This window comes from Herpailurus yagouaroundi, unplaced genomic scaffold, assembly GCF_014898765.1.
Source record: "Herpailurus yagouaroundi ecotype Mexico unplaced genomic scaffold, PumYag 139, whole genome shotgun sequence".
NCBI classification, from domain to species: domain Eukaryota; kingdom Metazoa; phylum Chordata; class Mammalia; order Carnivora; family Felidae; genus Herpailurus; species Herpailurus yagouaroundi.
Window position 1 is genome coordinate 17,661,639 of NW_024412394.1, and position 16,485 is coordinate 17,678,123.

The 16,485-nt window shown below is 36.8% G+C and overlaps 1 protein-coding gene and 1 long non-coding RNA gene across 3 annotated transcripts in view; one reads left to right on the forward strand and one right to left on the reverse strand.

Annotated features, from left to right (window-relative positions):
- LOC121029572 (uncharacterized) overlaps positions 1 to 16,485 on the forward strand; it is a 260,453-nt gene that overhangs the window by 206,624 nt on the left and 37,344 nt on the right. Inside the window, exon 2 of the long non-coding RNA XR_005789775.1 lies at positions 14,740 to 14,827. This is a non-coding gene — a long non-coding RNA (uncharacterized LOC121029572). The remainder of the gene's footprint in view (positions 1 to 14,739; positions 14,828 to 16,485) is intronic.
- The window catches only part of PKHD1 (PKHD1 ciliary IPT domain containing fibrocystin/polyductin), a 475,556-nt gene continuing 468,824 nt past the window's right edge, over positions 9,754 to 16,485 (reverse strand). For both annotated transcript variants that reach the window (XM_040473753.1, XM_040473752.1), the window contains 2 exons: positions 14,711 to 14,869; positions 9,754 to 10,003 (listed from right to left, as the gene is read on the reverse strand). In XM_040473753.1, coding sequence (XP_040329687.1) covers positions 9,858 to 10,003; positions 14,711 to 14,869 — 305 coding nt within the window. In that variant the 3' untranslated portion in view covers positions 9,754 to 9,857. The remainder of the gene's footprint in view (positions 10,004 to 14,710; positions 14,870 to 16,485) is intronic.

The following is a 16,485-nucleotide window of genomic DNA, read 5'->3' on the forward strand; positions in this document are numbered from 1 at the left end:
CAAGAAAAAATGTGGAAAGATGATAAATACTTAGAGACTAAAGACCATCCTACTAAAGAATTAATGGGCTAACCAAGAAGTTAAAGAGGAAATTAAGAAGTACATGGAAGCCAGTGAAAATGATAACACAACAGCCCAAAACCTCTGGGACACAGCAAAGGTGGTCATAAAAGGGAAGTATATAGCAATCCAGGCCTTCCTAAAGAAGGAAGAAAGGTCTCAGACACACAACCTAACCTTAAATCTTAAAGAGCTGGAAAAAGAACAGCAAATAAAATTCAAAATCAGCAGAACCAGGAAATAATAAAGATTAGAGCAGAAATCAATGCCATAAAAACAAACAAACAAACAAACAGGAAAACATATCCATAAAACCAGAAGCTGGTTCTTTGAAAGAATTAACAAAATAAACCCGTAGCCAGTTTGATCAAAAAGAAAAAGGAAAGGACCCAAATAAATAAAATCAAGAATGAAAGAGGAGAGATCACAACCAACACAGCAGAAATAAAAACAATAATAAGAGGATATTATGAGCAAATATGCACCAATGAAATGGGCAATCTGGAAGAAATGGACAAATTCCTAGAATCATATAAAGTACCAAAACTGAAAAAGGAAGAAATAGAAAATTTGAACAGACCCTTAACCAGTAAAGAAATCAAATTAGTAATCAAAAATCTCCCCCAAAACAGGAGTTCAGGGCCAGATGGCTTTCCAGGGGATTTATACCAAACAGCCAAGGAAGAGTTAACACCTATTCTCTTGAAGCTGTTCCAAAAAATAGAAATGGAAGGAAAACTTCCAAACTCTTTCTGCGAAGCCAGAATTACCTTGATTCCGAAACCAGACATAGACCCCGCTAAAAAGGAGAACTATAGACCAATTTCCCTGATGAACATGGATGCAAAAATCCTCAACAAGGTATTAGCCAACCAAATCCAACAATACATTAAAAGAATTATTCACCCAACCAAGTGGTATTTATACCTGGCTTGCAGGGCTGGTTCAATATTCACAAAACAATCAATGTGATCAGATCAGTAACAGAAAGCACAAGAACCACATGATCCTCTCAATAGATGCAGAGAAAACATTTGACAAAATACAAAGTCCTTTCTTGATAAAAACCTTGATAGAAGGATCTTACCTCAAGATCATACAAGGAATATATGAAAGACCCAACACTAATATCATCCTCAATGGGGAAAAACTGAGAACTTTTCCTCTGTGGTCAGGAACAAGACAGGGATGTCCACTCTCACCACTGTTATTCAACACAGTATTGGAAGTCTTAGCCACAGCAGTCAGACAACATAAAGAAAATAAGATGCATCCAAATTGGCCATGAGGAGGCTAAACTTTCACTCTTCACAGATGACATGATATTGTATATGGAAAACCCAAAAGAGTCCACCAAAAAACTGCTAGAACTAATCCATGAATTCAGCAGTCGCAGGATATAAAATCAATGCACAGGAATTGGTCACATCCTTATACACCAATAATGAAGCAACAGAAAGAAAAATCAAGGAATTGATCCCATTACAATTGCACCAAAAACCATAAAATACCTAAGAATAAATCTAAACAGAGTGAAAAACCTATACATGGAAAATTATGGAAAGCTTATGAAAGAAACTGAAGAACCCTCCTAAAAAAAAGAAAGAAAAATATTCCATGTACCTGGATAGGAAGAACAAATATTGTTAAAATGTCAATACTACCCAAAGGAATGTAAGTATTCAATGCAATCCCTATCAAAATAACACAAGCATTCTTCACAGAGCTAGAATAAACAATCCTAAAATTTTTATGGAACCAGAAAAGACCCCAAATAGCCAAAGCAATCTTGAAAAAGAAAACCAAAGCAGGAGGTATCACAATCCCGGACTTCAAGTTATATTTCAAAGCTGTAATCATCAAGACAGTTAGGTACTGGCACAAAAAAAGACACTCAGATCAATGGAACAGGATTGAGAACCCAGAAATGGGCCCATAAACATATGGCCAACTAATCTTTGAAAAGCAGGAAAGAATATCCAATGGAATAAAGACAGTCTCTTCAGCAAGTGATGCTGGGAAACTAGACAGCAACATGCAGAAGTATGAACGTGGACCACTTTCTTACACCACACACAAAAATAAACTCAAAATGGATAAAAGACCTAAATGTAAGACAGGAATCCATCAAAATCCTCAAGGAGAAAGCAGGCAAAAACATCTTTGACCTTGGCCACAGCAACTTCTTACTCAACACATCTCCACAGGCAAGAGAAACAAAAGCAAAAATGAACTATTTGGACCGCATCCAAATAAACAGCTTCTGCTCAATGAAACAATCAGCAAAACTAAAAGGCAACTGACAGAATGGGAGAAGATATTTGCAAACGACATATCAGATAAAGTTTTAGTATCCAAAATCTATAGGGAACTTATCAAACTCAACACCCAAAAAACATCTAATCCAGTGACGAAATGGGCAAAAGACATGAATAGACACTTCTCCAAAGAAGACATACAGATAGCTAACAGACACATGAAAAAATGCTCAACATCACTCATCATCAGGGAAATATAAATCAAAGCCACAATGAGATACCACCTCACACTTGTCAGAGTGTCCGATGTTAACAACTCAAGCAACAACAGATGTTGGCGAGGATGCGGAGGAAGAGGATCTCTTTTGCATTGCTGGTGGGAATGCAAACTGGCACAGCCATTCTGGAAAACAGTATGGAGATTCCTCAAAAAATTAAAAATAGAACTACCCTATGACTCAGCAATTGCACTACTATTTATCCAAGGGATACAGGTATTCTGTTTCAAAGGGACACATGCACCCCACTGTTTATATCAGCACTATCCACAATAGGCAAAGTATGGGAAGAGCCCAAATGTCCATCTATGGATGAATGGATAAAGAAAATGTGGTATGTATATATACATATACATATATATATACATATATATATATATGTATATGTATATATAATGGATTATTACTCTGCAACCAAAAAGAATTAAATTTAGCTATTTGCAACTACGTGGATAGAACTAGAGGGTATTATACTAAGCGAAATTAGTTAGAGAAAGACAAGTATCATATGACTTTATTCACATGGGGACTTTAAGATACAAAACAGATGAACATAAGGGAAGGGAAGCAAAAATAATATAAAAACAGGAAGGGGACAAAACATAAAAGACTCTTAAATATGGAGAAAAAAATAGAGGGTTGCTGGAGGGGTTGTGGGGGGGGGGAGGATGGGCTAAATGGGTAAGGGGCTTAAGGAATCTACTCCTGAAATCATTGTTACACTATGTGGTAATTTGGATGTAAATTATAAAAAATAAATAAATATAGAAAGAAAAAAAAAACATAAAAAAAGAAGACATATTAACAGTGGGGAAAAAAAAAAGAATGTACTCCACTTTGGTTTCTCATTTGTCAATCAGGGCAGCAGTCCTGCCTACATGTTTAAGAAGGTATATGCAATAATTAAGATTCATTAATGTAGATTTTTTCCTTGAAGAGAAAAATTATCATATATTTTGAATAAGTAATGCATTGCAAATAAGCTATGGAAATTTTAAAAATATGAGAGAAAAATGCCTTTCATTCCAAATTATATCATGAGTGTTTATTTATTGTTTTATAATATTCTAGCAGTGGATATGTTTTAGTGAACCTGAATTCACTCATGAATCCATATGGAGTTTACTTTGGTATAATTTTTGAAGTGTGAGTCTAGATTGATAAATGTTGTAAACAGTCAAATTTACTAACCCCATTTAAAGACTAACAGTTGTTTTATCTTTATTATCTCTTTTATCATATGTTACATTTATATATCTAATATCTATATCTCATTTATTTGAACTAATATCTGCATATATTCTTATGTCAGTATTATATTGTCTGAAAATAGTAACATAAATATTATTTCTCTGGTTGAGCTACCCATCCCTACTGCCTAAACTCAATTTCTTATTAAAAATTTGGCTTTGGGAGGCCTGGGTGGCTCAGTCAGTTAAGTGTCTGACTCTTGGTTTTGGCTCAGGTCATGATCTTACAGCTTTGTGGGTTCGAGCTCCACATTGGATTCTGTGGAGCCTGCTTGGGATTCTCTTTCTCTCTGCCCTGCCCGACTCACACTGTCTCTGTCTCAAAATAAATAAATGTAAAAAAAAAATAAAAATAAAAAAAAATTGGCTTTGTATCATTGTTCTGTATTATCTGAAGAACTTTAGAATCATCTTACGATGTTCTACTCAGTATAAAATAATGGCAGCTGCATTAAACCAAAATTAATTTAGGAGTTACTGATTTCTTTGCAATATTACTCAATCCAATTAGAAACATGGTGCAATTCCCTATGTAATCAAGTCTGCTCTTTAAACTATGCAATATAGTTTATTTTTTATATAAAATTCCAATATACCTCTTGTTAACATTGTTTTCCAAGACAGCATCATCTTTAGTCACTATTATGCATTTCAATATGCCTTCTAACTGTATGCCACTGGCTTATACAATATTATTTTTGCATAGACCAACATAATTTTTGTGTAAGCAATTCAAATTATTTATAAATTATAGCATTTATGGGTTGCATCTTTTAAGTTAGTATTAAACAGTTATATCATCTACAAACAATCATGTATTTTCTCTAACATTCTCTTAGTTTTTTTTTTTTTTTATATTGTATTTCCTAGCATTCTAAAATATGTTATAAAGTTGTGGTAATGAGTTATTTGTTTTATCTTAATGTGAGTAGTACCTCTTCTAATATTCCCTTGTTAAACATAATATTGGATCTTGCTTACAAAGAACATTGGAACTCTCCATCTTATTTAGCTGAAAGTCTCTTACCCTTGGTATTTTAAAAAATATTCCCATTTTACAAATTTTCTTAAGGAATTAAGTGCTAGATTTTATTTACATTTTTAAATTAGGAGATGTTCATATATTTTTAATTATATGACATGGGCAGGGTATTTATTAATAACTTCCAAATATAGTTCTACTTTCCTGGGAACGTGGGACAATTTTTAGTCCAGAGCTGTTTTGGTCTTCCCTGCTTTTGGACATCTTGTGGCCAGCTCTCTTCTTCCCTCTCCCTGTCATTCTTATAGGTCTGTACTTACAAAGGTAAATTCACAGTCCTTTTTATTTAATATTCATAAAATACACCGTATACAGTCAATAGGACCCTAAAGTGGTAGACATAAAACGCTGAAGTCAATGATTTAGTCACAAATCCATAATATCTTGCCATTTTTTCATGAATTTTCAGTTCCCAGCACTGGGAACAGAGGTTTCACCCAAAAAAAAAAAAAAAAAAAAAAAAAAAAAAGTGGCCAAAGACCTTCGATGTCTAGAGAAGGGAGCACTGGGGTCTGCAGCAGTAGCAGTCACACAAAGACAAAGGCAATAGCAAGGAAACTAAGGTGGCACTAGATAGCATTCTGCCTGCAAGTCAGTCACATTTTGCCAATTGGTAGGACCCCAAAGACGTACAGTCATGATCCTGTTGTTTATTTTGTGAACCTGAATAAACTTTCTGCGTCTCTTTTAGAAAAATAAGGGGGCTTTTTTACAGCAGTTGAAAAAACTGCTGGAATCCAGGTTTCTCTAGAAAGGGAGAAGGGCAGGAACAGGTCTCATTTCATCTTTGCTTTCACCATTCACTCAATAACAATAATTATAAGCAGTCTAATATCCTAACACCCTATGGTAACAGTGCTGCTGGAATTAGAAAATATACAGAATTTATTCAAAAAGATCAGAACTACATGAACACCCATAACTATATTATATATAAAAGGTGTTAAGTGAACAAGAGGGAAGTGTTATAAAAGTTCAAACAAGGGGATTATTTATTCTAGCTTAAAAAAAAAAGCAGAAACTGAATTTGATCTGGGATTGGAAGGAGTAGAGACTTTAGGTGTGTAGATACATTGGAAAATGTCATTTTGAAGCTGGGAGAAGTTGTGTATGGGGAGTGTTGTCCTGGAGAGAAAAGAAGGACAGGAGGAGTGGACATCTATAATGGGTGTATTAACTAAGACTGAAGTGAAGATACATCTGTGAAACAATATAGGGGAAGGTGGAAACCAAAGAGGTTACAGTGGTGTTGTTATTCAAACTTGGTGAGCAAGGGCACAGGGTGGTATGGGGAGCACCAGGAGGTAAAGAGAACTCTGAGGTGTCTCACCTGGGAGATCTGCTCCCTGTTAACCAAATTAGGGGAGCAAGGGAACAGTTGAGAAGGAATAATACAAAATGGAGCTTCGACAGAGCAAAACTAGACTCCCTCCCTGGCATTTCTGTAAACCTGAGTGTGTGCAAACTGGACAACCAGGCCCTTAGCAAATGGGATTTGAAACAGTGTGATATGATTTAGGAGCTTGAAGGACTAAACATGTAACTTAAGATAGTGATATTCTTTTCACTCTTGGGGAATTATCTCCAATCCTTACGTTCATCAAATACATATTGTTTGTTGTGACTGCTTTACACTTAATTGTTGCCTAGAATTGTTCTTTCATTTTACCCAAAATATTATTCTTGTGTCCCAACCAAATTGCACACTCATAAAAGACAGGGGACCAGATATCACCTCTCTGCAACTAACTATACAGAGAAGATCTAATAAAGTATTAAACAAATATCAGGAGGCAAATAAATACTTATCCAATATTTATCGGGAGACATAATCTAACTACATTTAGTAAGCCATTCCAGCATCTCTCATCTACATATTACAAAGACAATAGCTTCTTCCAGGGTTTCTCAGCCTTGGCATTATTGACATCTTGAGCCAAATAATCTTTACTGTGGGGTGGTCCTGTGCATTGTAAGATGTTTATGGTATCCCTAATTTCTTCTCACTAGATGCCAGTAGTGTCCCCCCTCCCTGTGACAACTCTGACAACAATGCAAATGTCCTCTGGAGGTTGGATGACTAACTGTCCCCATTTGTCTGGGATACAGGGAGTTGTTGAGACACAAGGCTTTGATTTTTAAAACTGGCAAAGTTCTGGGAAAACCAGGATAAGGTGGCCACTCTATTTGGGGGGCCAAAACTAGCCTCTCAAGAACCACTGGCCTATGGGAACAGAGAGCCATCTATGTATAATGAATTCTTAAAAACAAACAAAAAAAAATGAAAAAATACTGCCATCGAGGCACACATTTAATATTTTGGAACCCAAAGAGGAAGTACTCATTTTCATTGAAGTAGGAGGGACTGGGAAAGACTTTACGAGAAAAAAACAAAACAAAACAAAAACATTTTTCAGCTGGTGCTTAAAAGCTTCAGGAGGTTTTAACAGGTGAAGATAAGGAATCCAACTGGGAGAAAGTGTGCAGGGAAATGGGTGGGAAGGTATTAGACACACCTGAGGAGGAGTGAGCTAGTGTAGTGAGTGTGGGCAGTGGGCATAAAGGTGAATTGCAAAGTAAGGTTACAAAGATAGGAAGGAGTCATGCCTTTGAAGGCTTTGAGTCTTAAATAACAAGAACCAACAATAAATAACACATTTATATCTTACATACAATATGCCAGGAATTGCTCTGCACACGTTAGTAATATTAACTCACTTAATCAGCACAACAACCATAAGTGTGAGCAGTGTTATTATAGCAACTTTCCCAATGAGGGAGCTGATGGACATAGAGAGGATAGTTGACTTCCTTGAGGCCACAAAGCAAGTCAACAGGAGAGTCAGGATTAAATTCAGTCTGCCTGACTCCTGGCTTTCATGCTCTGAACTGTCCCATTCCTCTGCCTCTCCAACTAACTTGAGAATTCATTAGATCTAACTAGCAGAGTGACTAGCACAAATATGAATTTTATAAGCTGACTCAGATGGCTCTATATGTCTGTCTGGTAATGGTAAAATATGAGGGATATATGCACCACTCCCTTCCTCCCCCAGTGTAACTCTCCACCACCCCTGTTATATCCACACAATTTTTGGTAAAAGCCATAACATGATGAGTTTACAGTCTCAATATACTGGATGGTGGAAACAGTTCCACCAGCTGAATAATTTTAGTGCTATGGTATTGCTTAGTAAATGCAGTGTGCTTATGAGAGACAGAGCCAATTCCTTTATTTGCAAAGGCCAAAAGTTTAGAAAGAGAGAGAAAAGGGAAACTAAAGTGCCACAGAAATACTGAAATAAACCAAATTTATTTAAAGCTTTCAACAATTAGTTGTTTTGTAGCTGGCAATAATTTCTGAAGAAAATAGGAGATGCCTCATTACTTGCCTTGGAATTGATGCTCTTCAGATTTGGACATAGCTTAGGAAATAAGGAAACAAATCTGCTATGGTCCCTAAGGGAGGATTTGGAGAACACATCTTTCTATTTTTAACCTGGATGTCCTAATAAAATGGCCCCTAATACTCCCGTCTCTTCAATCTAAACTTTTCCGCAGGAACCCTGTCCCTTATCTCATTCCTGATAATTTATTAATAAGCCACCAGATAAAAAATGTTCCTTAATAAAACACCCAGGCATTGTGGACTGCTTAATGTAGTTAATTTAAGTAGGGTAACCGAGATTCATGTAGATAGCCATATTAGATTAGGGGGAGATTAGCATCACTCTTGCTGTTTGCTTAAGAATGCGGCTAAATATGCTGTTTTTCACAGTGCTGAATTCACATGAGCCTTTTCAAACACTTATGCTGAATTTACATGCAATAATATAGACAAGAAGTTTCTAGACACCAAACAAAGTGGTCTTAGATGGAATCTGGAAAAAATTCCCATCCTTTTCTCTCTATCTTCTTTCTTCTCACACCTACCCACTCCAAGCCTACTTCCGCCTTCTAGCATAGGTCCAGGCTGAAGTATGGCTGGCTAATTTGTTGGGACATTTCTAAAAAACTAACTTCATTTCCTCCATGAGAAAAAATACAAACAGGCAAACAAACTGATATCTACACACACACACACACACACACACACACACATACACTTGCCAGAGTTCACTGAACTAGAGGTAGAACAACATTGAACTGCTACATTTTAGTTAAACATGGTACTCATAATCATTAAAATTCATATTCTTTTTTCAAGCAGAAAATATGATAATTGACTATTCCTTAGAATAAATACAAATATTACTCTTTCTAGAGTGTATGCTTCAAAATGTTTCAGATTCATAAAAATTATATGAATATTTTTCATCCACCATATCCATATTTGGCAAATCCCTCTTGTGCTCTACCCACTGTCCTCCTGTTTTCTGTGTCTTAGAAGGGCAAAGGAAAATCATTGGTCTGAATAAATGCTTACCTTTTCTTTGCTTGGCACCAATTCCAATGGTAATATAGAAATATAACAAGCAAAATCATCTAGCATAATGTGCAATGTAAGCAAATAATGCATTTTGCTAAAAGTAACAAAACAACAAAGCAGAGCTTCACAGAGCTGACTCATTTTTAAGGGTTCCATATTCAGCTTAATTTGCATAGTTGGTATTTGGCAACACCACTGTCTTTTTTCCCAAATTCAATAATGTTGCCAGACTGGCAGCTTTGCAATAGCTAAGGGAAAGATTATATGCCTATGCTTTAGTTTTCCCTTTCTCTATGTAACAAATTCAAATGTTAAACCAATTATCATCTACTAAGAAAAAATTATAAATGTCAACTTGAATAATTGGTTAATAGCTGAGTGAATCAGATGGACTTGTATATTCCTGTATTGGGGTGTAATTTCCTTGAGAAGAAGTAACAAAGAATAAAGAAGGGCCTAACAACTAAATTGATCCAGAAACTAACAACCATGTGGAGAGGGAGGCCACAGCTCATCCACGATGGGTCTCTGTTGTGGAAATCATCCCCATTGTCCAAGCTTACCTTCTCCCATCATGGCGTCTTCCTTTTCAGTCTCTACATGTGATCCTTGGCGTTTGGATGAGATGTGGATGTGATTCTTTTGACCATTGGTCTGGAATTCAGAAATATCTCCACTTTTTATTTCTAGAATAATGAAAAAAAAATGTGAATGTTTCTTGTTTTTTAGATAAAATGACATTTTTTTATTTGCAAACGTGCCCTAAGGGTTAAGGTGTTCCTCTTGTACGCCCTCACAAAATGACTGTGATATACACATGCAATAGAATTCACATGATATATTGAGAGCTTAAGGAATAATGAAATACAATCCCATATACTGACCAGCAACTTTAAGGTTGGTTCAGTAGCCATATACAGTAAAACTAGCCACCAAATAGGACTACTGAACATTTGAAATATGACTAGCTTAAATTACGATGTGCTGTAAGTGCAAAATATACACCTGATTTTGAAAAACTGTAAAATACCTAATATTCTTATAGTTATTACATGTTGAAATAACTTTTGATAGATTAAGAGGATACTAGAAAATTACATCATGTGCCTCATATTTGTGGTTCATGTTATATTTTTACTGGACAGAGCTGGTATGGAATGTTACAATACTCTTTTTACCTTTTATTTTGAAATAATGATAGATTCACAGGAAATATAAGGGATGGTTCATGCATCCTAAACCAGCCTTCTCCACTGTTAACAACCCAAATAACTATAATATGGTATCGAAACCAGGAAATTGACATGGGTACAATCCATAGAGCTCATGAAATTGTGTGTGCTTTTGACTGAAGACTTCTATTTCTTTTAATGTTTTATTTATTTTTGGAGAGAGAGAGACAGACGGGGAGAGAGAGAGAGTGACAGCGCATATGAGCATAAGAAGTGGAGGGGCAGAGAGAGAGGGAGACACAGAATCCAAAGCAGGCCCCAGGCTCTCAGCTGTCAGCACATAGCCCTGAGCGGGGCTTGAACACAGGAACCATGAGATCATGATCTGAGACAAAGTCACACGCTCAACTGACTGAGCCACCCAGGTACCTTGAAGAATCTACTTTTGACTGATGAGATGTTTATATTCTATTCACTTATTTATTAACTACATTAATCAAAAATATATTTACATTGTTCATGCCAGGAACTATTCTAAGCAATAGAAAGACAATGAGTAATAAAGATCTGGTACCTGATCTTATAGAGCTTTTATTCTACTTTGGATAGCAGAGGATAAACACATAAATTTGTAATGTAATGTCAGATGCTGCCAGGCCATGGCATATGATCATTTTTCTCAAGGAAAAGCACTTTTGTGATTGAGTTTAGCTCAAATAGCTGATTTTTTTTCATGTAACACCATTTTTAGACTAAAATAACTTGGAAGAACGAAAGACAGATTCTGGCTATTCATTCTGGGGTATCTGGCAGATTTTTAAGTGAATGAAGCGAGTCTGTAACTTGTATGAAACAATTGATAATATTTGTTGCCAGTGATAAAATTCAAGCTTTCATGGGAGATTTAGAATTTTTGACTTCTATCAACTACAAATTTTGCATATTTCTAATTCTTAAAGTTTAATATTGATATTAACAAATGCAGTTTTTAAAAAATTGCAGAATGCAATATATTAGCATTTGGAACATCTTTGTAACTCAGTGAAACAATATTTTCCAAATAGCTAACACATATTTCAAAATCATGCATGGATAAGTCTCCACTCAAAGTATATGATAGATTAATTTTCATGTAACGGACTGTAAGAGTACATTGTGATGTACCTTTAAGGAACCATCTCTTGGCCAGTTTGGGTGTACTATCAAATAGGATTATCTGCGATTATCTATGAAGGCTATTAAAATACTCTTCCTCTTCTACTATGTATCTTTGTGAGGCTGGATTTTCTTCATATACTTCAGTCAAAACAATGCATTGCAGCAAATATAATACAGAAGCTGTTAAGAGAATCCAGCTGACTTTTTTAAAAAAAATTTTTAATGGTTATATATTTTTGAGAGAGAGAGAGAGAGAGAGAGACAAGAGCATGAGGAGGGTGAGGGGAGGAGAGGGAGACACAGAATTACAAGCAGGCTCCAGGTTCTGAGCTGTCAGCTGAAAGCCTGACATGGGTCTCTAACCCACAAACCGTGAGATCATGACCTGAGCAGAAGTTGGATGCTTAACCCACGGAACCACACAGGCATCCAATGCTGACTTTTCTTAAGCAGACATTAAAGAGTTCTATAAAAGTGCCATTTTTGTCATTATCTATATTTGAAAACATCATTTAAAAAATGTTTTTTGTTTGTTTGTTTGTTTGTTTGTTTATTTAAGAGAGAGAGGAAGAGAGGGAGAAAGACATAGAATCCCAAGCAGGCTCTGCACTGTTAGCACAGAGCCTGATATGGGGCTCGAACTCACGAATTGTGCGATCATGACCTGAACTGAAATCAAGAGTCAGATGCTTAACTGACTGAGCCACCCAGGTGCCCCCAAACATCATTTTTGAAATTAAAAAAAAAAAAACTGTTAATTATGTTAACATATAATGCATGTATTATTATACATATATATATATATTTTAATTAATGTTTATTCACTTTTTTTGAGAGAGAGAGAGAGAAAGAGAGCGAGAAAGCAGGGGAGGGGCAGAGAGAGGGAGACAGAACCAAAGCAGGCTCCAGGTTCTGAGCTGTCAGCAAAGAGCCCGACGTGGGGCTTGAACCCACGAACTGCGAGATCGTGACCTGAGCCAAAGTCGGACACTCAACTGACTGAGCCACCCAGGTGCCCCAATTATTGCTATTTTAAACTAAATAAGTAAATTTTACATTTTCTCCTTTAATTTCTAATTTGGAAATATTAGTAGATGAACACACATTGACAAATCTCTTTGGAGTTTTCAATAATTACTGAAAGTGTAACAAGGTCCTGAGATCAAAATTTTATAATCTGTTGACACAGACTGTGCAGCTGAATCAGAGAATAGTGTCCCATGATGAAGATGGGGAATGATACTTTTTATGCTAAAGTAATGGATGTTATAAGGAAGATATAAAGAAAATAAAAAGCAGAAAATGCAAATTACTCATATAGAACTGATTACGTGCATTTCACCCCCCACACCCATTGCTAATTACTATACATTTTTTTCATAAAGTTCCTCATGATCTCTTTACATTTTTGTAAAGAAAGTTAGGAGTCTGCATCCAGTCAGGAAAATGTGGGAATTTAATATAGCAAAAAGTGTCCACAGATAGTTGAAAAAGCAAAAAAGAGGATACTGAGGTAATGACATGTTAGTAATGGTAGGAAAATCTTCCTCGATAGCTGAGGAACAAAAGGGAAGAGATGGGGTGAGCAAAGCAGAGCTTAGTGGGAGGTCCCAGCATAGCTGGTGGGCTTAGCGCGCTCTCTCTCTCTCTCTCTCTCTCTCCCTCTCTACACACACATACACACACACACACACACACACACACACACACACACACACACACACACTCCGTTAGATTTTAAAGCAAAGACCACAACTTGCATTCAACAAATCATAGTGGACAGGATGAAATCCCATTCTTCTTGAGAAAAACAAGGTGTCCTTGAGTTTCCTTGCAGTTTGTCCAGCCCCACCACGACAGGGAGAGATATCAGGCTGATGCTTGGTTCAAAATAAAGAGGGCATCTCCTGGAACCTCCCTCCCTGGCATCTCTCAGGAAATCCAAGCATTGTGAACCTTCTAGTAGTGGCACCAGACTTCGTTCTCTTTCCTTGCTTTATTTTGACTTTCTCTGTTTGCTTCACCTCTTTTGTACTCACTCTTGCCTATCACTTTGGTTTCCTACCATCTCCTAATATCACAAATGTTTCGTCCACTCATCTGATGGGGTGGAGAAAGGGATCCAGTACCCGGTCTGCACCTGTATCTCTCATCCTCTAACAGCAGAGTAGAAAGAAAGAAGCCTCGGGGCGCCTGGGTGGCTCAGTCGGTTTAGCGGACGACTTCGGCTCAGGTCAATCTCACGGTCTGTGAGTTCAAGCCCCGCGTCGGGCTCTGTGCTGACCGCTCAGAGCCTGGAGCCTGTTTCAGATTCTGTGTCTCCCTCTCTCTGACCCTCCCCCGTTCATGCTCTGTCTCTCTCTTTCTCAAAAATAAATAAACGTTAAAAAAAAAAAAAAGAAGAAAGAAAGAAGCCTTTTTCACAGAACTTGTTTCCTTCAGTGATTCTCCATGTATCCAGCCTACACAAAAAAGATCTGCTTCTGGAAAAATGTCCAAGAACATGATTTCCACACTACTAGTGAGGAAAAAAAAAACCCACCAAGCATTCTCTTCCCTCTTTTGAATGAGAAGAGAGCATTCCCAGCTGAGTCTTGAACTTACTTTTTGGAAGATTACCTGGGCAGGGGAACATAGTGTTTGAAAGAGAGTGGGGTATGGAGCCACACTGGCTGGCTGTTTCCTGATTGTGTGACCTTGGGCAAGTTAGTTAGCTGTTTTGTACCTCATGGTCCATCTCCATAACACGGATATAGTATTTAGTACCTACTTCATAAGGATGTTGTAAAGATTAAATAAATTCATGTGTATAAAGTACTTAGAACCTGGCCCATGGTGAATATTCAATAAGCATGAGCTTCCATTATTATTGCTATTATTATTTAAGATTAGGCAATCTTTGACTCTACTGTATGAACTGAATAATTTGGTTCCATGTGGTATACTGTGTTGCAGTTTCATAAAAATTTCTCTTTGGGGAAAGTAAAAGAAATGTTAATAGAGTATACATGATGATATTTCCACCTCCCCTGATATTTTCATACTGAAAAACTATCTACATACTTCTGCTTTTGCTTTTCTTAAACCAACAGCACACCAGACAGCATAGAGCCAGCCATGAGGCCACTGAGCACAGGGAAACAGCCAAGATGATGGTTGACTTCTCTGACATGGTTGCAGGTGAGACAACAAATGACTTTGATCGAGCTGTAAAATTGGCCCCTGTTAAAAAAAAAATCCCAATGATAACATATTAATAAGATGTAAGATGCTGATAGGATAAAAATATTGTGGAAGAGATATGTTTATAATACCTGCCACTTAGTAGGTCCAATAAATATTTGTTGAATTAAATAATTAAATGAACCAATAATAAATCCAAGATCCACATATCTGAAGAACTACAAGAATCCAATTGCAACAATAACATACAATTGTTCTTTCCAATTCTCTCCATTGCTGAGGGGACATTCTTCCAATTCTCCCCTTTTATTCTCAGACTTACCTTTTCCCCCAATGCAAAATTTCAATTTCACTCTTATGTTCCACTAATTAGAACAGAAATGCTCTCAGCTCTAGAATGTGTGAAATCACTTGCTCTGACATATGTATCCTATTTAAAAAATGGCATGTAACACATCAAAACAGAGCAATGGGGACTCCTACCATGGAGCCAAGAGAATTTCTAATGTCCATGAGAATTTTGTTATCTGGAAAAGTGGGAGGAGGGTAGTGGCAAATAGATAGAGCCACTTTAGTTATGAAGCTGGGGAAAAATGGGCAACTTCCTTTAGAGACAGCATTTTCCTAAGAATTCATCTCAAATCCTTTAATAGACTGAAAAATTTGGTTCTCACTCCATTATTATTTTTGAAATAATTTTGAAATAAAGCTTTAAAAATTCTAAAAAATTAAAAGCTGGGGCGCCTGAGTGGCTCAATCAGTTAAGCGTCTGACTCTTGGTTTCAGCTCAGGTCATGATCACATGGTTCATGGGTTTGAGCCACACATTGAGCTCTACATTGACAGTGCATGGCCTGCTTGGGATTCTCTCTCTGTCTCTTCCCTACAAGTGCATGTGTGTGCTTTCTCTCAAAATAAATAAATAAGTTTAAAAATAAATAAAAGCTTGCTTATACACAAAAAAATTTGTACATAAATGTTTATAGTATCTCTATTCATAATCACCCAAACCAAGAAACAACCCCAGTGTTTTCAACACAGAAATGAATAAACCAACTATGGTTTATCCAGACATTGAAATACTACTTAGCCATAAAAGGGGAAAATAATAAGGAACAAAAATAGGAAAGGAGGGAGTGAGAGAGGAAGTAATAAAGCCAGGCAGGCAGGCAAAGGAAAGAAAGAAAAAGAAAAAGAAAAGAAAAAAGGAGGGAGGGAAAGAAATTAAAGAAAGAAAACAGAAAGAAAGAAAGAAAGAGAAAGAAAGAAAGAAAGAAAGAAAGAAAGAAAGAAAGAAAGAAGAAAGAAAGAAAAAAGGGAATAAAGAAAGAAGAGAAGAAAGAAAGAGAAGGGAAGAAAGAGAAAGGAAGAAGGAAGGAAGAGGGAGAGAGTGGGAGGGAGAAAGAGAGGGAGGGAAGGAGAGGAAGGAAGGGAAGGGGAAGGGAGGGAGGAAGAAAGAAAAAGGAGAGGATGTAGGGAGGGAGGGGGAGGGAGAGAAAGAAAGAGAAAAAGAGGGAAGAGAAAAAAAGGAAAGGAAAGAAAAGGGAGGAAGGAAGGAAGATAGAGTGGGAGAGAGAAAGAGGGAGGGAGGGAGAGAGGAAGGAAGGGGGAAGGAAGGAAGGAAGGAAGGAAGGAAGGAAGGAAGGAAGGAAGGA